At 46.9% G+C, this 23,851-nt stretch overlaps 1 protein-coding gene across 1 annotated transcript in view; it reads right to left on the reverse strand.

The window, feature by feature from the left end:
• Positions 1-19,308, reverse strand: part of WAPL (WAPL cohesin release factor) — a 111,286-nt gene extending 91,978 nt beyond the window's left edge. Inside the window, exons 1-2 of the mRNA XM_038743572.1 lie at positions 19,087-19,308; positions 8,037-8,560 (exon numbers count right to left, since the gene is read on the reverse strand). Coding sequence (XP_038599500.1) covers positions 8,037-8,538 — 502 coding nt within the window. The 5' untranslated portion in view covers positions 8,539-8,560; positions 19,087-19,308. The remainder of the gene's footprint in view (positions 1-8,036; positions 8,561-19,086) is intronic.
• Positions 19,309-23,851: the final 4,543 nt, after the last annotated feature.

Consider the following 23,851-nt stretch of genomic DNA (forward strand, 5'->3'; position numbering starts at 1 on the left):
AGGCAAACAGTGGAAGCCACCTTGAGGTGGAAATTAAACAAGGCCCTAAAACAAATCCCATCCCTCTTTAACAAAAGAGAATCTTAGTGTCACGGTGTATCAATAATTTAATACTTTACATATGTCATACTATCAATTGTGTTTATTGAGTGCTTACTGTATGCAGAGGACTGTACTAAGAGCTTGAAAGAGTACAACACAATGATGTCACAAACACATTTCCTGCCCAAATGAGCTTAGAGTCTAGAGGGGGAAACAGACACTAATACATATACACATTATGGATAGTTACGGCTGGGGGTGAGGAGGGCAGGGGAACAAAAGAGAGCAAGTCAGAGTGACACAGAAGGGAATAGGTAGAGGGGACATGAGGGCTTAGAGGACATAAGAGCTTAGTCAGGGAAGGTTTCTTGAAGGGGATGTGCCTTTAGTAAGGCTTTGGTGGTGCAGAGAGTAATTGTGTGTCAGATATCAAAAGGGAGGATGTTCTAAACCAGAGGCCCAACATCAGTGAGAGGTTCGGCAGTGAGACAGATGAATGAGATACAGTGAGTAGGTTGGCATTCGAGGAGCTAAGTGAGCGGGCTGGGTTGTAGTAAGAGTAGTGACATGGGGAAGGAGGGGGCAAGGCGACTGCTTTAAAGGTGATAAAGAATTTCTAATTGATACAGAGGTGGATGGGAAACCACTGGAGGTTCTTGAGGAGTGGGGAAACAAGGACTGAAGTTTTTTGTAGAAAAATAATCCAGGTAGCAGAGAAGTATGGACTGGAGTGGGGAGAGACAGGAGGCAGGGAGGTCAGCAAGGAGGCTGATAAAGCAGTCAAGGCAGGATAGGTTAAATGCTTGGATTAACAGGGTAGCACACTGGATGGAGAGGAAAGGGCAGATTTTAGCGATGGCTAAACTGAAAGGATTTATTCATTCATTCAATCGTATTTATTGAGCACTTACTGTGTGCAGAGCACTGTACTAAGCACTTGGGAAGTACAAGTTGGCAACATACAGAGATGGTCCCTACCCAACAACGGGCTCACAGTCTAGGAGGGGGAGACAGACAACAAAACACGCAGACAGGTGTCGAGATCGTCAGAACAAATAGAATTATAGCTATATGCACATCATTAACAAAATAAATAGAATAGTAACTATGTACAAGTAAAATAAATACAGTAATAAATCTGTACATATATATACAAGTGCTGTGGGGAGGGGATGTAGGTAGGGCTGGGGGGATGGGGAGGAGGAGAGGAAAAAGGGGACTCAGTCCGGGAAGGCCTCCTGGAGGAGGTGAGCTCTCAGTAGGGCTTCAAAGGGAGGAAGAGAGCTAGCTTGGCGGATGTGCCGAGGGAGGGCATTCCAGGCCAGGGGAAGGACGTGGGCCGGGGGTCGATGGCGGGACAGGTGAGAACGAGGCACGGTGAGGAGATTAGTGGCAGAGGAGTGGAGGGTGCGGGCTGGGCTGTAGAAGGAGAGAAGGTGGGTGAGGTAGGAAGGGGCAAGGTGATGGACAGCCTTGAAGCTGAGAGTGAGGAGTTTTTGCTTGATTCGTAGGTTGACAGGCAGCCACTGGAGATTTTTGAGGAGGGGAGTAACATGTACAAAGATAATCCAGGCAGCAAAGGGACGTACAGACTGAAGTATAGACTGAAGTGATTTAGTGATAAACTGTAAGCTCGTTATGGCAGGGAACATGTCTGCTAATTCTGTTGTATTGTCCTCTCCTAAGTACTTAGTACAGTGCTCTGCACATAGTTTGTGCTCAATACGACTGATAGATTGAGTATGTGGGTTGAAAGAGAGAGGAGTCAAGGATAACACCAAGGTTGCAGGCTTGTGAGGCAGGAAGGATGGTAGTGCCATGTACGGTGATGGGAAAGTCAGTGGGAGGACAGGGTTTGGGTGGGAAGTTCTGTTTTAGACAAGTTGAGTTCAAGGTGATGGCAGGGCATCCAAGTAGCGATGTCTTGAAGTCAGGAGTGAATGTGAGACTGCAGAGACGGAAAGATGGATCAGGGCTGGAGATGTAGATTTGGGAATCATCGGCACAGAGGCGGTAGTTTAAGCCATGGGAGCAAATGAGTTCTCCAAAGGAGTGGCTGTAGATGGAGAATAGAAGACCCTAAACTGAACCTTGAGGGATATCCAGTTAGGCGATGGGAGGCAGAGGAAGAGCCCATGAAAGAGACTGAGTGTCCAGAAAGGAGAACTAGGAGAGGACAGTGTCAGTAAAGCTGAGGTTGGACAATGTTGCCATGAGAAGGGGTTGGTGAAGAGTGTCAAAAGCAGCTGAGAGGTCAACAGGATGAAGTAGAGGCCACTGGATTTGGCAAGAAGGAAATCAACTGTGACCTTGGAGAGGGAGGCTTCTGTGGAATGAAGACAGAATCCAGATTGGAGGGGATCAAGGAAAGTACTGGAGAGGAGCCTGAGACAGCAGGTATAGACAGCTCGCTCAAGTAGTTTGGAAACAAAGGGTAGACAGGAGATGTGGTGTTAACTGGAGGGAGCCCTGGGATCAAGGGAGGGGCTTTTTTATTATTATTATTTAGATGGGGAGACATGAACATGTTTGAAAGCAGTGGGAAAGAACACACTGGAGTGCCAGTTGTTGAAGCTGGAGATCAGAAAGGGAAGGAGAAAAGGGGCAAGTGTTTTGAAATACCGACAGAGAAAGCAACAGAGGATAAGGATGTGCATAAGTGCACATAGGAGTATCGGTGAGCCAATGCAAGTGGCCTTTTCCAGCGCTTAGAACAGTGCTTTGCACATAGTAAGCATTTAATAAATGCCATTATTATTATTATTATTAAGTGTGGTAGTGATGGAGTGAGTCCTAGGTGCCTAGAGGGAAGGACTAAGTGCATAGGTGAGACAGAAGGAGGAACAAAATAGGGTGGAGAAGCAACATGGTCTAAATGCAAAGAGCACAGGCCTGAGAATCTAAAGACCTGGTATCTAATCCTGGCTCCTTCACCTGCCTGCTGTGTGACCACGGGCAAGACAGCTTCTCTGCGCCTCAGTTCCCTCAACTGTAAAATGGGTTTTCGATATCTGTTCTCCCTCCTACTTACATCGTGAGCCTCATGTGGGATTAACTTGAGTAACTTGTATCTACTCCAGTGCTTGACACAAAATAAGAACTTAAATATGATAATAATAATGGTATTCTATTATTTGTCATTAATGTTATTATTTGTTATTAAGGGGAGCTGGGAGATTAGTCAGGGAAGGCTTCTTGGAGATGTGATTTTGGTAGGGCTTTGAAGATGACAAGAGAGTTTTTCTCTCAAAATAGGGTGGAAGAAGGAAGGAGCAAGAAGTTAACGGAGACAGAGACAAGAGTGGTAGAAGAGGGATTATGCCGGCTGGGTCGTAGTGGAAAAGGAGCACGTAAGGGTGGGTCTTCAGGGGAGCTTCCTTAATTAATGCTTACCTCCTACTGGCTTATAGATAATATAGGGCTAGTGATGGGCAAACAGTTTTTTCCAAGATCAACTGACCAAATTAACTAAATTATCCCTAGAACATTATGCCGAGTTTGTAATTATAAAATTTTAATTAGAAAAAAATCTATTAGTAATCTTACCCGATGACTTGTTACACCTATAACTTTATTTTATCCACACAGAATTAAAACAATGAATCAGTTCATCACTTAGCTGACTGTGGTTTATATCTTTTAAATTGTTACCATTCCAGCAGTTCAAGAAAGCATCAATACAAGAGACAAGGATGAACACCGGTTTAATAAAAATGACAAAATATTTAAATGTCCTTGTTTCAAGTACAACCCTAGCAAGCAAAAAATAAGTATCTAAAATCTGACCATTTTCCTGAGCATGAATTAGGTTCTTACATCTTCTGTGTGCAGAAGCAAGAGGAAATCAATAAAATTGAAATGCAGCCTTTCTTTTGGGCAGCAATTTTTCACCACCAAGCTTTTAAAAAAGCAATCACTAATATCCTTAATAGAATGTCAAAATCAGTGATCATATGTCCACTATTTTTAGTTGGGCAAGTCCGAGTGACCTTATGTCTCCTTCCTAAAATGTACTTGATGCAAATCTGAGGGACGATACAGATTATATATAATCTATAGCCATATAAATGTATGTGTGTATATATTATAGCTACAGATATATTTCGCAAGTGAACTGACTCTTGTCCTTGGGCTGTCTCAAAATGTTGGGGGTATTTATGGCCTCCCAAGGATTTTCCAGGTCCCAAGAGCCAAAACTAACTGGCACTAAAATTCTGCATGTAGGAGAACCTCTGCAAACCTGTCGTGAGATCCTGCTTAAAACCAAGAACAATCTTCGAGCACCAGAGGACCAGTTCCACCACTAAGTCAACAAGCCTTTCCCAAATAATTCTTAGCACTCAAAGGAATACAGATCCATCAGCCATCTATCTTTAATAATAATGATGGCATTTGTTAAGCGCTTACTATGTGCAGAGCACTGTTCTAAGCGCTGGGGGGGATACAAGGTGATCAAGTTGTTCCACGTGGGGCTCACCGTCTTAATCCCCATTTTACAGATGAGGTAACTGAGGCTCAGAGAAGTTAACTGACTTGCCCAAGGTCACACAGAAGACATGTAGTAAGCGCTCAATAAATACGATTGAATGAATGAATGAACATGTGGCAGAGTCAGAATTTGAACCCATGACCTCTGACTCCAAAGCCCGTGCTCTTTCCACCGAGCCACGCGGTTCTTTAGCACTTATGAATCTGTTTATACACATCCTTGGCACTTTCACACATACACCTTCCAACTGTACATTCGATTATTGCTCTTGATTACTCTTTTTGTAAACATTTTTACTGTCTCCCCCACTGGGGGGTAAGCCCTATGTGAGAAGGGAACATGCCACTTCTGCTTTTCACTTCTCAGGAGATTAGTATAGACCACCACACCAGCAATACTACATAAATAGGCAGAAAAAGAATTAAAAGTGGAGGACCCAATGTAAAACATAAGGTGACTGCTCTGTGTAACCCAAATCGACATACACCAGAACTCTGAACACACAGAAATTTAGAAAGCAAAAAACCCTTGCCTATGGCAAGATCATGTGAAGACAAATATAAAATGGAAAGAGGCAGGGAAAGCACTGGATAAAAAAAGAAAAAAAAAATCACAAAATCTACTCCTGATCTCCCTCCACCCACCATCATTCTATTAGCATCAGTGACTTGAATTGTTAAAACTTTGGCGGGAACTCTGATTATTTAGGTGTTCTTGCTAGTTCTTGGGTTCTTTCCCCTGGCTTCCTTTCCAGATCAGTTCCTCTTTCACAATTTCGCTCCCATCAGCTAGTTTATGCTTTAAAAGTTTATTGTTCAATGCCTTGGGCACTTCTCAGGGAAGAACATTACATAAATCTAAATCTAGCCCCTCTTCTATCAGCTTTCCACTTCATAGCAGAAGGAAAATATAAACATGGCAATGCCCCAAATTCACTAACTTTATCCTCCTGACACCCCAATTTAAGGGGTCACTCCTTTGAGGTGTTTTAGGAGGCTAATAACACTAATACATATAATAACTATGATACTTGTTTAGGTTCTTTTTAATTGGCATTTTACTATGATCAAATCTTAAATTTCATTTTGGTTGAAAAGTGACATCTCAATCGCTTTTCAGAGAGTAGTTTAAAATATTCGGACTGACCGGTATTTTGTTGGATGAAAAGGGAAAAAAAATCTCCCCACCCTTTTTCAGCGTGCAGTTTAAAGTATCCAAATCAAATCTTACAGTTAATTTTTTTTGAAAGTGAAAAACCTCTCAATCGTTTACATATTAGTTTAATAAATTATTCAACATCAAATCTTGCATTTCATTTAATGATGAGCAAAAACCCCTCAATCTTTTTTTCCAAAGTACAGCTTAAAAGTCACAATGACAATCCAGTTAATTACCATTAGACAGGCATCCAAAGCAAAACAACAAACCATTATAACTCCACCTTAGCTTTAAGCAGTTCACTCAACCTTCTTGTTTAGTCCCCTTCACCAATTCTATGCACCTCTCCCACCAGATATTCATCTAGGCTTTATTAATGATCCCTTTACAAGAGACTTGGGATTTCAAAGATTTCCCATCCCCAAAATCCCCAAACACTTATCGCTTCTCTATGTAGATGAGAGACTCATTAATTTGGAATATTTCCTTCCTGAGAGGGGGAACTCGCTGGCTGGTATATTGGAGATGCCCTTTCTACTATCTTGATACCTAATTGCATCCAGTTCAAATTGGTTTAAAGCAGAGCAGGGGGGGAAGAGACTGTAACACTTATCTTTCCACTTCAAAAAAGTTATTAACAAGCTTCTTCTTGTCTCAAATCCTTCAAAGTCCTCTGCAGCTTACTGACTTGCTAATGAAAGCTGGGACAGCAATAGACTGGTTACGAATCCAACATGCCAGAGAAGAAAACGGAATATTTTTCACACTTGCAAATGAATTTCTAGCAAAGGCCTTGAGAAATAAAAATAAATGAACTATTTTCCACTTTTCATCTGCTCTCATTTAGATTAAGATCCAAGAGAAGAGCAGAGGTAGACACGGTCTTGGAAGCGGTTTTCAATTCACTGCTGCCAAGTCCAAAAAGTAATTTGGAGTTTTTGTGTGACAACAACCCCTGGGGGACCTGTCCCTAGTTTTAAAAATACCATTGTAGAGGAAAGAAAGGCATATTGTATATCCGAACCTCTAGATGGTACTTTTTTTTAATATGGTTTTTCCTAAATTCCACTGGCAGTCAGTCGTTTCAGATTTGAATCTGAATGGGGAAACTAGCTCTTTCCTAACACAGATCTCCCATCCAAGAGGTATGGGTACATTTTCTGCCCCCTGCACTCATCAAATCAGGGTAACTTCCTGCAGGAGGGAGGCAGATCAGAGAAGGGGAAAAGACCCTGGAAGCTGGATGAGGTCCAGGGGCAGGGGAGAGGCAGAAAAAAACATTTCATTTCACAGGCACAAGAGAAACAGCTAGAGCAACTACAATTTGAAACCTGGCCCACTTGAAATAGCCAATTCACTGCAATTTTTTAAGGGTACTTGCTAAGCACATTCAATGTGTTAGACACTGTACTAAGCTCCGGGGTAGATACGAGGTAATCATACTGGACACAGTTCCCTGTTCCACTTAACCCCCCATTTTACAGATTAGGTAACAAGCACATTACATGATTTGCCCAAGGGCACACAAGCAGACACGGGGCAGCACTGGCACTAGAACCCAGATCCTCCGACTCTTAGATCTGTGCTCTTTCTACTTAGGCCAGGCTATTTCCCTAGTGGCCTTCAACAAAGTCCACGTTCAAACGGTCTAGGGTAGGAAATTACCAAGCGAATCTGAACATTAAAATCCGTATCAAACCTTCTTTACTGACAACTTGCCCATCACTGTGGCTCACTTTCAGAGTTTGGTTCATTTACAGCAAGAATTTTTAAAAAAAGAATTTTTAAAGAATTTTTTTAAAAAAGTCATTATTCTGAGATTATTTTTAAACTTTTACAGAAGCAGGGTTCTTCCATTCTTTCCAAGAAAGGGAAAGATAATAAGACCATTGGGGGTGGGGGGGGGCCTGACTCTGCAACGCCCAGAGGCCCCTTTAAATTTCAATTCCCTTTGCCTAAGAAATAAAAAAGTACAGACACCTATTGCTGACTTTCCATGTATTACCACACTTCTTGGATGACAGAATTGAACATGGCTAATCACTGATCCCACTGTTCTCTACAGAGGGATTCCCAGGTTATAAAAACAATTTTTGAAAACAAGAAATTGTTTTCAATACATCCTTTACTGTATTTATTTATTTACTTATTGTATTGTTTTAATACATCCTTAAAACGGACACGTTAAAAGACGTTTCGCTATCAAACGGAGTCTTGTTCAAAAACGGCACACTCAAATTTGAGGCATTTACAATTTTATCCAGTAAGCAGTATGCGTCTGAATAAGACACCGGCCTAGGCTGACAGTTTAATAAAAACAGAGTGAAGGAAGCACATCAAAACTTACCTGCAGTTATGAGTTTAGTGGTGCTGCTTTTGCTTTCACCATCTTCTAAGACTCTGTTTGTGCTCTTTTCTTTTAAATTCAGAAAAGTACTGTCAAAAGCTAAGCACTTGCTGGACACAGTATTGTCTCCACCGACTGGCTGACTAATTCTGCTATTAGCTTCAAGTACAGCAGTGAGGTTTTCAGGCTGAGCAGCTTCACCAGACTCCGACAGCGAGGAACTCTTAGCTGGGGCCAAACTCCTTGAAGAAACTGGCAGAGACTCTTCATCGCTGTCAAATCCAAACGGATCTTCTGTATTCTCGTCTTCCACTTTGAGCTTCTTGGGAATTTCTGGGATATCTGGCTTGAAGTTGGGCCTTTTCTGTCCTAATTTGGCCATGAAGGTGGTTTCTCCCCACTTTGTGCTAAGGGTGGTCCGTTTGTTGGAAAAGACTTCATCGAATTTGGAGCTGCCATTTCCCCCTTTCCTGCTATAGGTTTTTCCGAATCGGGACGTCATTTTGACCCCTGTTTCATATTCTCTGTGGAAAGTTTAAGAAAATACATAACCACCAATTCTCTAGTACGGCTGAAAATACTGCACATAAAATATCTGGTTAAATGATTTTTTACACTACTGCTCATTAGAGCCACAGGACAAAAGGAAATCCTTCTTTTAGTGGTTAAACATGCATTATTAAAACAATTAACTTCTATCAAATCCCAGAGAGCCTACTTGCTATCCAACTCCGTTAAACTAGAGACAGAGATTGAGTCAACAGATAAAACTGAAATCTGTTAAGGAGTTAAAAGTCTAATGGATGAATTCTGGGGAAAAAACATCATGCTCTTCAGGAAGCCCAAATGAACGAGGGAATTTGTCTTCAGAATGTCACTGTGTAGATGGAATATAATCACTTAATTTGAAAATGTGCCGAAGTTTGAAACCCCAGGCAATGATTTCAGCTCATATTCCTATCCAATTCCTCCCCATAATTAAAATCACTTTAAAGGCTATTATACAAATAAATTCTAGGACTGGCATTTGCAAATTATATTCATTTTGTTTCCTACACATCTGAATAACTATTTTATTCCTTGCGGAACTAGAGCAAAGTCTGCTTTACACAGATCTTCACATTTTTCACTCTACATCTACTCTAAAACTTTTAATAAACCTTGAGGTCTGGTTTCCGGACTGATTTAGTCTGATTTGAAAAATACCGCTTTCCTAGTTGAAGAACTAGGGCAAATGCAACTTTTCGCACTATTTCATGGACGGCCAACACAAAAACACTAAAAAAGCGTCCAACGACCACCTTTCTTGGCTCTATTTTGACAGGCACTAAAGACAGAAGAGAAGCAATGCGGCCTAGTGGGTAGAGCATGGGCCCAGGAGTCCGAAGGGCCTGGTTTCTAATCCCAGATCCACCACTTGTCTGCTGTGTGACCTTAAGCGACTCACAGCTTCTCTGGGCCTCAGTTACCTCATCTGTAAAATGGGGATTAAGACTGTGAGCCCCATGCGGGACAAGGACCCTGTCCAACCTGATTAGCTTGTACCTACCCCTGCGCTTAGTACAGTGCCCGGCCCATAGTAAGCACTTTAACACCTTAAAAAAAGAGGAAAACTCTGGACCACCAATATGGGGGTGGGGGGAGAATTCTGCAGTCTTCAGCAGACACTTTTAAAAAAAAAAAAACTAAAATGTTTCAATGACTTTCCACATGGGCTAAATCTACTTTGTGGAGGATATTCAAAACTCTCACGATGCATTTATTACCTTCATTAATAGTAACCGATTTCACTTTTTTCAGAAAAAAAAAACCCTTCGGCCGCTGGCTACTTTAACCCTACAATTGATTTCATTTAAAATACACTTCGGAACGTCCTTTAAATTACAAACTGCGCTTTTCCCTTTCATTCCGATGAGTGTAATTTCCATAAACCGATATACTAATAACAAGTTTGGCCACGAGGACCGAGCGCTCAATAAATACGATTGATGATGGTGATTGTTTAGGACCAGAATTAAGCGAGTTGTATCGAAAGGGGAAAAAAAAAAATAAAATAAAAATAGAAAGCTCAGTAGCATGTACGTATTCGCTTCTTTCGGGAGGCTGGTTTTGTCTCGTGTTCGCCCCTTAGCCTCCCTCGCTGGGAACCGAGAGGAACCCAGCCTCCACCCAATCTCCCCCTTCGAAACCTGCCAACGAGGGCACCCGGATAATAAAATTAACTGTCCCTCGGAAAATCGTGCTGCCCCGATGGAGTCCGGGAATCTCGTCCGGGGGCCTTCCTCCGTGGATCCTAACCTGGTTAACAAGTTGGGAAAGAGGGGAGAGGCAGAGCGGGTCGCTCTTCCCTGGCCCGACCCGAAAAGGCTGTAAAATAGACTCGGGGGGCCCACGGGCGCGTCCTTGTGGGATCAGAGCAGCAGCGTGGCTTAGTGAAAAGAGCCCGGGCTTGGAGGTCATGGGTTCTAATCCCGCTCCGCCTCTTGTCAGCAGTGTGCCCTTGAGCGTGTCACTTCCCTTCTCAGGGCCTCTGTTCCCTCATCTGTAAAACGGGGATGAAGACTGGGAGCCCCACGTGGGACAACCTCATCACCTTGTTTCCTCCCCATTCATTCATTTTTAATGAGCGCTTACTGTGTGCAGAGCACTGTACTAAGCGCTTGGGAAGTACAAAAGTTGGCAACATCTAGAGACGGTCCCTACCCGACAGCGGGCTCACAGTCTCGAAGGGGGACGGACAACAAAGCAAAAGGTATTAACAAAATAAAACAAATTCATTCAATCGTATTTATTGAGCGCTTACTGTGTGCGGAGCACTGGACTAAACGCTTGGGAAGTACAAAAGTTGGCAACATCTGGAGACGGTCCCTACCCAACGGCGGGCTCACAGTCTAGGAGGGGGAGACGGACAAGAAAACAAAACATATTAACAAAATAAAATGAATAGAATAAATATGAACAAATAAAATAGAGTAATAAACACGTACAAACATCTATACAGGGGGCGGGCTGGGACAGCGCTTAGAACAGTGCTTCGCACATAGTAAGCACCTAACAAACGCCGCCATCATCATCATCATTATTATTATTACCAGGCCGGGCCCGGCCAGACGGGGTTGTGCAGGGGGCCCGTCCTCGCCCCCAGCCCTGCCTCATTCAGCCATTCGGTCGTACTGATTGAGCGCTTCCGGTGTGCGGAGCACTGGGCGAAGCGCTCGGGAAGGTACCAACCGGGCAACCGACGGCCCCCAGCCACGGGGGCGGCCGGGAAAGTCACCGGGAATGAGCTCTCCGGTTGGGGAAAGGGAAAGGGGAAAGGCTGGGCCACCCGGGGGGGGGCAGGGCGAGGAAGGGCGGGCTCGGGAGTCACAGGTAGTGGGTTCGAATCCCGCCTCCCCCACCTGTCAGCTGTGGGACTTTGGACCAGTCACTTCACTTCTCTGGGCCTCAGCTCCCTCATCTGGAAAATGGGGATGAAGACTGGGGAGCCCCCCTGTGGGACCACCTGACCACCTTGCAATAATAATAATAATAATGGCATTTATTAAGCGCTTATTATGTGCCAAGCACTGCTCTGCCAAGCGCTGGGATGGATACAAGGTGATCAGGTTGTCCCACGTGGGGCTCACAGTCTTCACCCCCATTTTCCAGATGAGGTCACTGAGGCCCAGAGAAGTGAAGTGACTTGCCCCAAGTCACCCAGCTGACAAGTGGCAGGGCGGGCATTAGAACCCACGACCTCTGACTCCCAAGCCCGGGCTCTTCCCACTGAGCCACGCTGCTTCTCATGTCAGCTGTGGGACTTTGGGCCAGTCGCCGCACTTCTCTGGGCCTCGGTTCCCTCCTCTGGAAAATGCCAATGATGATGGTGTTTATTAAGCGCTGACTATGTGTAAAGCACTGTTCTAAGCGCTGGGGAGGTTACAAGGTGAAGTCTGGGTGCCCCCCCGTGGGGCCGCCTGATGTGGCTCCATGGAAAAAGCCCGGGCTTTGGAGTCAGAGGTCACGGGTTCAAATCCCAGCTCCGCCAACTGTCAGCTGTGTGACTTTGGGCAAACCACTTAACTTCTCTGTGCCTCAGTTACCTCACCCGGAAAATGAGGATTAAGACTGTGAGCCCCCCGTGGGACAACCTGATCACCTTGAAACCTCCCCAGCGCTTAGAACAGTGCTTTGCACATAGTAAGCACTTAATAAATTCGATTATTATTATTGGAACTGTGAGCCCGTTGTTGGGTAGGGACCGTCTCTGTATGTTGGCAACCTGTACTTCCCAGGCACTTGGTACAGTGCTCTGCACACAGTAAGCGCTCAATAAATACGGTTGAATGAATGAATGAACCTCCCCAGCGCTTGGAACAGCGTTTGGCACATAGCAAGTGCTTAATAAAGGCCGCTGCTATTATTATCAAGCGCTTAGTACAGTGCTCTGCACACAGGAAGCGCTCAATACGGTTGAATGAATGAACCTCCCCAGCACTTGGCACATAGCAAGCGCTTAATAAAGGCCATTGCTATTATTATCAGGCGCTTAGTACAGTGCTCTGCACACAGGAAGCGCTCAATACGGTTGAATGAATGAACCTCCCCAGCGCTTAAAACAGTGCTTGGCACATAGCAAGCGCTTAATAAATGGCCGTTGCTATTATTATCAGGCACTTAGTACAGTGCTCTGCACACAGGAAGCTTTCACCTCCCCAGTGCTTGGCACATAGTAAGCACTTAATACAGGCCACTGCTATTATTATCAGGCGCTTAGTAGTGCTTTGCACACAGGAAGCGCTCAATACGGTTGAATGAATGAACCTCCCCAGCGCTTGGCACATAGCAAGCACTTAATACAGGCCGTTGCTATTATTATCAGGTGCTTAGTACAGTGCTTTCCACAGGAAATGCTTCCTAAGTACAACTGAGTGAACTGGATGAGGGGGGGCGCTTAATAAAGGCCGTTGCTATTATCAGGCGCTTAGTACAGTGCTCTGCACACAGGAAGCGCTCAATACGGTTGAATGAATGAATGAACCTCCACATAGCAAGCACTTAATACAGGCCGTTGCTATTATTACCAGGCGCTTAGTACAGTGCTTTGCACACAGGAAATGCTTCCTAAGTACAACTGAGTGAACTGGATGAGAGTGGCGCTTAATAAAGGCCATTGCTATTACTATCAGGTGCTTAGTACAGTGCTTTGCACACAGGAAATGCTTCCTAAGTACAACTGGGTGAACTGGATGAGAGGGGCGCTTAATAAAGGCCGCTATTATCAGGCGCTTAGTACAGTGCTCCGCACACAGGACGCGCTCAATACGGTCGAATGAATGAATGAACCTCCATGTAGCAAGCACTTAATACAGGCCGTTGCTATTATTACCAGGCGCTTAGTACGGTGGTCTGCACACATGAAGCGCTCCCTAAGTATGACTGAGTGAACTGGATGAGCGAGAGGGGCGCTTAAAAAGGCCGTGGCCACTATTATCAGGCGCTTAGTACAGTGCTCTGCACACAGGAAGCGCTCAATACGGTTGAATGAATGAATGAACCTCCACATAGCAAGCGCTTAATACAGGCCGTTGCTATTATTACCGGGCGCTTAGTACAGTGGTCTGCACACAGGAAGCGCTCCCTAAGTACGACTGAGTGAACTGGATGAGCGAGCGGGGCGCTTAAAAAGGCCGTTGCCATTATTACCATCATCATCAATCGTATTTATTGAGCGCTTACTATGTTCAGAGCACTGTACTAAGCGCTTGGGAGGTACAAATTGGCAACATATAGAGACAGTCCCTACCCAACAGTGGGCTCACAGTCTAAAAGGGGGAGAGAGGGAACAAAACCAAACATACTAACAAAATAAAATAGAATCAGGCGCTTAGTACGGTGCTCTGCACACAGGAAGCGCTCAATACGGTTGAATGAATGAATGAACCTCCACATAGCAAGCGCTTAATAGAGGCCGTTGCTATTATTACCGGGCGCTTAGTACAGTGGTCTGCACACAGGAAGCGCTCCCTAAGTACGACTGAGTGAACTGGATGAGTGAGAGGGGCGCTTAAAAAGGCCGTCGCCATTATCATCATCATCATCATCAATCGTATTTATTGAGCGCCTACTATGTTCAGAGCACTGTACTAAGCGCTTGGGAGGTACAAATTGGCAACATACAGAGACAGTCCCTACCCAACAGTGGGCTCACAGTCTAAAAGGGGGAGAGAGAGAGAACAAAACCAAACATACTAACAAAATAAAATAAATAGAATCAGGCGCTTAGTACGGTGCTCTGCACACAGGAAGCGCTCAATATGGTTGAATGAATGAATGAATGAACCTCCACATAGCAAGCGCTTAATACAGGCCGTTGCTACTATTACCGGGCGCTTAGTACAGTGGTCCGCACACAGGAAGCGCTCCCTAAGTACGACTGAGTGAACTGGATGAGGGAGAGGGAGCGAGGGGGGAAGGCCAGGAAGAGGGAGGGAGGGAGGGCGGGCCGAGGAGGAGGAGGAGGAAGGCCAGGAAGAAGGCCGGGCCGCCGCAACTTGGGCCTGCGACGCCGTCGTGGCCGTCATTCATTCAATCAATCGTGTGCTTGCTGTGTGCGGAGCACTGTACTAAGCGCTTGGGAAGTACAAGTTGGCAACATACATAGAGACGGTCCCTACCCAACAGCGGGCTCACGGGCTAGAAGGGGGAGACCGACGACAAAACAGCACATATTAACAAAAATAAAATAAAGGGAATAAATATGTACAAGTAAAATAAATACATGAAGAGAGTAATAAATACGTACAAACGTAGCTACATATATACAGGTGCTGTGGAGGCCTCCCCAGACTGAGCCCCCTCCTTCCTCTCCCCCTCCTCATCCCCCCCACCACAGCACCTGGATGTCTGTCCATATTTATTACTCTATTTTATTCGTACATATTTATGCTACTTATTTTATTAATATAGTTTTTTTTTGTCGTCTGTCTCCCCCTTCTAGACTGTGAGCCCGCCGTTGGGTAGGGACCGTCTCTACATGCTGCCAACATGGACTTCCCAAGCGCTTAGTCCAGTGCTCTGCACACAGTAAGCGCTCAATAAATACCATTGAAGGAATGAATGAGTGGGGAGGGGAAGGAGATAAGGCGGGGGGGGAGGGGGAGGGATCAATCAATCAATCAATCGTATTTATTGAGCGCTTACGGTGTGCAGAGCACTGTACTAAGCCCTTGGGAAGTACAAGTTGGCAACATATAGAGACAGTCCCTACCCAACAGTGGGCTCACAGTCTAAAAGGGAGGCGGGGGCTCAGTGTGGGAAGGCCTCCTGGAGGAGGTGAGTTCTCAGTAGGGCTTTGAAGGGAGGAAGAGAGTATATATGAATATATATTTGTACATATTTACTACTCTATTTCATTTGTACATATTTATTCTATTTTATTTTGTTAATATGTTTTGTTGTGTCGTCTGTCTCCCCCTTCTAGACTGTGAGCCCGCCGTCGGGCAGGGACCGTCTCTAGATGTTGCCAACCTGTACATCCCAAGCGCTTAGTCCAGTGCTCTGCACACAGTAAGCGCTCAATAAATACGATTGAATGAATGAATGTTGCCGACTTGTCCTTCCCCAGCGCTTAGTCCAGTGCTCTGCACACAATAAGCGCTCAATACGATTGAATGAATGAATGTTGCCAACTTGTACATCCCAAGCGCTTAGTCCAGCGCTCTGCGCACAGTAAGCGCTCAATAAATACGATTGAAGGAATGAATGAGTGGGGAGGGGGAGAGGAAGGAGGGGGAGAGGAAGGAGGGGGCTCAGTGTGGGAAGGCCTCCTGGAGGAGGTGAGCTCTCAGTAGGGCTTTGAAGGGAGGAAGAGAGCTAGTTTGGCAGATGGGCAGAGGGAGGGCATTACAGGCCAGGGAAGGACAGCAGGACAGGCGAGAACGAGGCCCAGTGAGGAGGTTAGTGGCAGAGGAGCGGAGGGTGCGGGCTGGGCTGGAAAAGGAGAAAATTCATTCATTCAATCGTATTTATTGAGCGCTTACTGTGTGCAGAACACTGGACTAAGCGCTTGGGAAGTCCAAGTTGGCAACATCTAGAGACGGTCCCTACCCAACGGCGGGCTCACAGTCTAGAAGGGGGAGACAGACGACACAACAAAACATATTAACAAAATAAAATAAATAGAATAAATATGCACTAATAGAGTAATAAATCTGCACACACATATATACATATATACAGGTGCTGTGGGGAGGGGAAGGAGGTAAGGCGGGGGGGAGGAGGGGGAGAGAAGGGAGGTGAGGTAGGAGGGGCGAGGGGATTCATTCAATCGTATTTACTCATTCATTCACTCATTCAATCGTATTGATTGGGCGCTTACTGTGTGCAGAGCACTGGACTAAGCGCTTGGGAAGTCCAAGTTGGCAACATCTAGAGACGGTCCCTACCCAACAGTGGGCTCACAAAATAAAATAAATAGAAGATGTACAAGTAAATAAATACGTACAAACATATGTACATATATACAGGGGCTGTGGGGAGGGGAAGGAGGTAAGACGGGGCGGGGGAGAGAAGGGAGGTGAGGTAGGAGGGGGCGAGGGGATTCCTTCAGCCAATCAATCAATCAATCAATCGTATTTATTGAGCGCTTACTGTGTGCAGAGCACTGGACTAAGCGCTTGGGAAGTACAAGTTGGCAACATATAGAGACGGTCCCTACCCAACGGTGGGCTCACAGTCGTATTTATTGAGCGCTTACTGTGTGCAGAGGACTGTACTAAGCGCTTGGGAAGTCCAAGTGGGCAACGTATAGAGACGGTCCCTACCCAACAGTGGGCTCACAGTCGTATTTACTGAGCACTTACTGTGTGCAGAGCACTGGACTAAGCGCTTGGGAAGTCCAAGTTGGCAACATATAGAGACAGTCCCTACCCAACAGCGGGCTCACAGTCTAGAAGGGGGAGACGAACGACAAAATAACGCATATTGACAGAATAAAATAGACTAAATATGTCCAAATAGAGTAATAAATAGGTGCAAACATGTGTACATATATACAGGGGCTGTGGGGAAGGGAAGGAGGTAAGGCGGGGGGGAGGGGGTGGAAGGAGGGGATCCCTTCAGTCGTATTTACTGAGCGCTTACTGTGTGCAGAGCACTGTACTGAGCGCTTGGGAAGTCCAAGTGGGCAACGTCTAGAGACCGTCCCGGCCCAACAGCGGGCTCACAGTCTAGAAGGGGAAGACGGACGACAAAATAACGCATATTGACAAAATAAAATAGAATAAATATGTCCTAATAGAGTAATAAACAGGTACAAACATATATACAGGGGCTGTGGGGAAGGGAAGGAGGTAAGGCCGGGGGGGGGGGGGGGGGGAGAAGGGGGCGAGGGGATCCCTTCAGTCGATCAATCAATCAATCGTATTTATTGAGCGCTTACTGTGCGCAAAGCACCGTACTAAGCGCTTGGGAAGGACAAGTTGGCAACATCTAGAGACGGTCCCTACCCAACAGCGGGCTCACAGTCTAGAAGAGGGAGACGGACGACAAAATAACGCATATTGACAAAATAAAATAGACTAAATATGTCCAAATAGAGTAATAAACAGGTACAAACATCTATACAGGGGCGGTGGGGAAGGGAAGGAGGTAAGGAGGGGGGGAGGAAGGAGGGGGCGAGGGGATCCCTTCAGTCAATCAATCAATCGTATTTATTGAGCACTCACTGTGTGCAGAGCACCGTACTAAGCGCTTGGGAAGGACAAGTCGGCAACATATAGACACGGTCCCTACCCAACAGCGGGCTCAGTCTAGAAGGCGGGGACGGACGACAAAATAACGCATATTGACAAAAAATAGACTAAATATGTCCAAATAGAGTAATAAATAGGAACAAACATCTATACAGGGGCTGTGGGGAAGGAAAGGAGGTAAGGCCGGGGGGAAAGGAGGGGGCGAGGGGATCCCTTCAGTCAATCAATCGTATTTATTGAGCGCTTACTGTGTGCAGAGACTGTACTAAGCGCTTAGGAAGGACAAGTTGGCAACATACAGAGACGGTCCCTACCCAACAGTGGGCTCACAGTCTAGAAGGGGGGGACGGAGAACAAGACCAAACATACTAACAAAATAAAATAAATAGGATAGGTACAAGTAAAATATATAAATAAAAAAAATGGAGTAATAATATGTACCAGTAAAATAAGTAAATAAATAGAGTAATAAATCTGTACAAACATCTATCCAGGTGCTGTGGGGAAGGGAAGGAGGTAAGGCGAGGGGGAGGAAGGAGGGGGCTGAGTGTGGGAAGGCCTCCTGGAGGAGGTGAGCTCTCAGTAAGATGGGGGGGATGGAGAGGGGAGAGGAGGGAAGGGGCTGAGTGTGGGAAGGCCTCCTGGAGGAGGTGAGCTCTCAGTAAGATGGGGGAGAGGAGGGAAGGGGCTGAGTGCGGGAAGGCCTCCTGGAGGAGGTGAGCTCTCAGTAAGATGGGGGGTTGGAGGGGGGAGAGGAGGGAAGGGGCTGAGTGTGGGAAGGCCTCCTGGAGGAGGTGAGCTCTCAGTAAGATGGGGGAGAGGAGGGAAGGGGCTGAGTTTGGGAAGGCCTCCTGGAGGAGGTGAGCTCTCAGTAAGATGGGGGAGAGGAGGGAAGGGGCTGAGTTTGGGAAGGCCTCCTGGAGGAGGTGAGCTCTCAGTAAGATGGGGGGGATGGAGGGGGGAGAGGAGGGAAGGGGCTGAGTGTGGGAAGGCCTCACGGAGGAGGTGAGCTCTCAGTAAGATGGGGGAGAGGAGGGAAGGGGCTGAGTGTGGGAAGGCCTCCTGGAGGAGGTGAGCTCTCAGTAAGATGGGGGAGAGGAGGGAAGGGGCTGAGTGTGGGAAGGCCTCCTGGAGGAGGTGAGCTCGCAGTAAGATGGGGGGGATGGAGGGGGGAGAGGAGGGAAGGGGCTGAGTGTGGGAAGGCCTCACGGAGGAGGTGAGCTCTCAGTAAGATGGGGGGGATGGAGGGAAGGGGCTGAGTGTGGGAAGGCCTCCTGGAGGAGGTGCGGTCTCAGTCTGTATGGAGCGCTTACTGTGTACGGGGCACTGTGCTGAGCGGCCGGGAGGTCCAAGCGGGCACCGTGCGGCGCGGCGGGGCGGCCAAGATGGAGCGGCCTGAGGCGTCGTGGGGTCCGCTGTTGGGCCCAACCGGCCCAAACGGCCCCTGAGCGGGCGGTGCGGCCTTCGCGCGCGGGGGCGACGGCGGCGGCGGCTATGGCTCCTCGTCCTCCTCGTCGTCCTCCTCCTCCTTCTCCTCCTCAGAAGGGGAGCGCAGCGCCGGCCCTTCCGCGGGCCCCCCCCCGGGCCCCTAGGCCCGCCGCCCGCTCAGGGCCGCGGCTCGGCCGGGGCCCCGCACCATCGCAACGCCATTTGCCCTCCCCGCCCCGCGGCCCGGCCTCCCTCCAACGGACGCCCGCTCCGTCACCGACACGCCAATCGGGACGCCGCTTACTCAGCCGCGCACGGCGCATGCCCCGCGGGCCCCCATTGGCTCGCCCCTCCGCCCCGTGTCCTGGCGTCCGCCTCGCGCGCCGCGCCGGCCGCGCGGGATGGTGGGAATCGTAGTTCGGGGCCCCGGCCTCGCGCGCCACGCCGGCCGCGCGGGACGATGGGAATTGTAGTTCGGGGCCCGGCGCCTGCCCCTCCCCTCGTTCGTTCGTTCATTCATTCATTCATTCATTCATTCATTCATTCATTCATTCATTCATTCGCATTTATTGAGCGCTCACCGTGTGCAGAGCACCGTACTAAGCGCTTGGGAAGTCCAAGTTGGCAACATAGAGAGACGGTCCCTCCCCAACGGTGGGCTCACAGTCTCACCACCTGGGTATTAATTAATTCATTCATTCATTCATTCATTCATTCATTCATTCATTCATTCAATCGTGTTTATTGAGCGCTCACTGTGTGCGGAGCACTGGACTAAGCGATTGGGAAGTACAAGCTGGCAACCTGGAGAGACGGTCCCTGCCCAACAGTGGGCTCACAGTCTCACCACCCGGGTATTCATTCATTCATTCATTCATTCATTCATTCATTCATTCATTCATTCAATCGTATTTATTGAGCACTCACTGTGTGCAGAGCACTGCACTAAACGCTTGGGAAGTACAAGTTGGCAACATAGAGAGACGGTCCCTCCCCAACAGTGGGCTCACAGTCTCCCCACCCGGCTATTCATTCATTCATTTCATTCATTCATTCATTCAATCGTATTTATTGAGCACTCACTGTGTGCAGAGCACTGGACTAAACGCTTGGGAAGTACAAGTTGGCAACATAGAGAGACGGTCCCTCCCCAACAGTGGGCTCACAGTCTCACCACCCGGGTATTCATTCATTCATTCATTCATTCATTCATTCATTCATTCATTCAATCGTATTTATTGAGCACTCACTGTGTGCAGAGCACTGCACTAAACGCTTGGGAAGTACAAGTTGGCAACATAGAGAGACGGTCCCTCCCCAACAGTGGGCTCACAGTCTCCCCGCCCGGCTATTCATTCATTCATTTCATTCATTTCATTCATTCATTCATTCAATCATATTTATTGAGCGCTTACTGTGTGCAGAGCACCGTACTAAGCGCTTGGGAAGTACAAGTTGGCAACAAATAGACACGGTCCCTACCCAACAACGGGCTCACAGTCTCACCACCTGGGTATTCATCCATTCATTCATTCAGTCACATTTATTGAGCGCTCACTGTGTGCAGAGCACTGTACTAAGCGCTTGGGAAGTACAAGTTGGCAACAAATAGAGACGGTCCCTACCCAACAGTGGGCTCACAGTCTCACCACCCGGGTATTCATTCATTCATTCATTCATTGCATTCATTCATTCATTCAGTCACATTTATTGAGCGCTTACTGTGTGCAGAGCACTGGACTAAGCGCTTGGGAAAGACAAGTTGGCAACATGTAGGAACGGCCCCTACCCAACAGTGGGCTCACAGTCTCACCACCCGGGTATTCATTCATTCATTCAATCGTATTTATTGAGAGCTTACTGTGTGCAGAGCACTGGACTAAGCACTTGGGAAGGACAAGTTGGCAACATATTCATTCATTCAATCATATTGATTGAGCGCTTACTGTGTGCAGAGCACTGGACTAAGCGCTTGGGAAGTCCAAGTTGGCAACATATTCATTCATTCATTCAATCGTATTTATTGAGCGCTTACTGTGTGCAGAGCACTGTACTAAGCGCTTGGGAAGTACAAGTAGGCAACATATTCATTCATTCATTCATTCAATCGTATTTATTGAGCGCTTACTGTGTGCAGAGCACTGGACTCAGCGCTTGGGAAGTCCAAGTTGGCAACATCTAGAGACGGTCCCTACCCAACGGCGGGCTCACAGTCTCACCATTCGGGTACATATTTATTGCCCAATTTGCAGCGTGGCTCAGTGGAAACAGCCCGGGTTTGGGAGTCAGAGGTTGTGGGTTCTAATCCCACCTCCGCCCCTTGTCAGCTGGGTGACTTTGGGCAAGTCACTTCATTCATTCCTTCAATCATATTTATTGAGCGTTTACTGTGTGCAGAGCACTGTACTAAGCGCTTGGGAAGTCCAAGGTGGCAACGTATATAGAGACCGTCCCTACCCAACAGTGGGCTCACAGTCTAAAAATGAACGAATGAATGAATGACTGCATGCATGAATGAATGAATTCCGGGGAATCTGCCCGTGTTTGGTTGGGGGCGGTGGGTAGGAGACTATGCAGCTACAAAGGACGGTTTGCAGGGTGGGGTGGCTGAACCTAGGCGCCGGGAGAGGGGTCCTGCACATCCCTCTCTTGGTGTCATATTTCTTTCCCCTTTATTTATTCATTCATTCATTCATTCATTCAATCGTATTTACTGAGCGCTTACTGTGTGCAGAGCACTGGACTAAGCGCCTGGGAAGGACAAGTTGGCAACATATAGAGACGGTCCCTACCCAACAGCGGGCTCACAATCGTATTTATTGAATGAGAAGCAGCGTGGCTCAGTGGAAAGAGCCCGGGCTTGGGAGTCGGAGGTCGCGGGTTCGAATTCCGGCTCCGCCACTTGTCAACTGTGTGACCTTGGGCAAGTCGCTTCTTTGGGCCTCAATTCCCTCATCTGTAAAACGGGGATTAAGACTGTGAGCCCCTTGTGGGACAAACTGATTACCTTGTATCTCCCCCCACCCAGCGCTTAGAACGGTGCTTGGCACATAGTAAGCGCTTAACAAATAATATTAAATAACAATGATGGCAGTGTGGCTCAGTGGAAAGAGCACGGGCTTGGGAGTCAGAGGTCATGGGTTCAAATCCCGGCTCCCCCACTTGTCAGCTGTGTGACTTGGGGCAAGTCACTTCACTTCTCTGGGCCTCAGCTCCCTCATCTGTAAAATGGGGATTAAGACTGTGAGCCCCTTGTGGGACAAACTGACTACCTTGTATCTACCCCAGCACTTAGAACAGTGCTTTGCACATAGTAAGCGCTTAACAAATACCAACATTGTTATTATTATTTGTTGGCAAATGCCATTATTATTATTATTATTATTTATTGAGCGCTTACTGTGTACAGAGCGCTGTACTAATCCACAGGTCCCTCTCTCAATGTCTCATTTCTTTCTTTCATTCAGTCGTATTTATTGAGCGCTTACTGTGTGCAGAGCACTGAACTAGGCGCTTGGGAAGCACAGCGTGGCTCAGTGAAAAGAGCACGGGCTTTGGAGTCAGAGGTCGCGGGTTCGAATGCCGGCTCCGCCGCATGCCTGCTGTGTCACCTTCGGCAAGTCACTTCTCTGAGCCTCAGTGACCTCATCTGTAAAATGGGGATTAAGACTGTGAGCCCCGCGTGGGACAAACTGATCACCTTGTATCCCCCCCGTGCTTAGAACAGTGTTTGCACATAGTAAGCGCTTAACAAATGCCATCATTATTATTATTGTTATTATTATTATTATTATATAAAGATGGTCCCTACCCAACAGTGGGCTCTTTCCTTTCTTCTTTATCTGCAGCCCCGCCATCGCCAAGTTTATCTGCTTCGAGCAGGGGCCGGTCGTGGGCCTTCTGCAAGGAGACTCCCTCCCTGGTTTGGTCTTGATTGAGTAACCGTTGCCCACTCACACTCCAGCCCCCACCCCCGCCACCATAAAGGTCAATCAATCAATCAATCAATCGTATTTATTGAGCGCTTACTGTGTGCAGAGCACTGTACTAAGCGCTTGGGAAGTACAAGGTCCTTTTCTTGTGGTTTCTAATGAGTTGCTCATTAGAGCCGCGCCTGGATCCCACCCAAGATTCTCTGTGGGTCTGTGTTTAAGAGGCTAATCCGAAAAGGGGTGCTCAATCAATCAATCAATCAATCGTATTTATTGAGCGCTTACTGTGTGCAGAGCACTGGACTAAGCGCTTGGGAAGTACAAGCTGGCAACATATAGAGACAGTCCCTACCCAACAGTGGGCTCACAGTCTAGAAGGGGGAGACAGAGAACAAAACCAAACATACTAACAAAATATGTCTCTTGCGGGTACCTAACCTCTGGGAGTTTGAAGAAAGGCATGCATTGTATTTTGTTGGACCTTCGCTATAGCAGATTCATTCATTCATTCATTCATTCAATCGTATTTATTGAGCACTTACGATGTGCACAGCACTGGACTAAGCGCTTGGAAAGTACAATTCTAGATTGTAACTATGTGCAGAGCACTGCACTAAGCGCTTGGAAAGGACAATTCTAGATTGTGAGCCCACTGTCTTCTATCAATCAATCAATCAATCAATCAATCATATTTATTGAGCACTTACTGTGTGCAGAG

The sequence above is a fragment of the Tachyglossus aculeatus genome, chromosome 3, assembly GCF_015852505.1.
Source record: "Tachyglossus aculeatus isolate mTacAcu1 chromosome 3, mTacAcu1.pri, whole genome shotgun sequence".
Classification (NCBI taxonomy): Eukaryota; Metazoa; Chordata; class Mammalia; order Monotremata; family Tachyglossidae; genus Tachyglossus; species Tachyglossus aculeatus.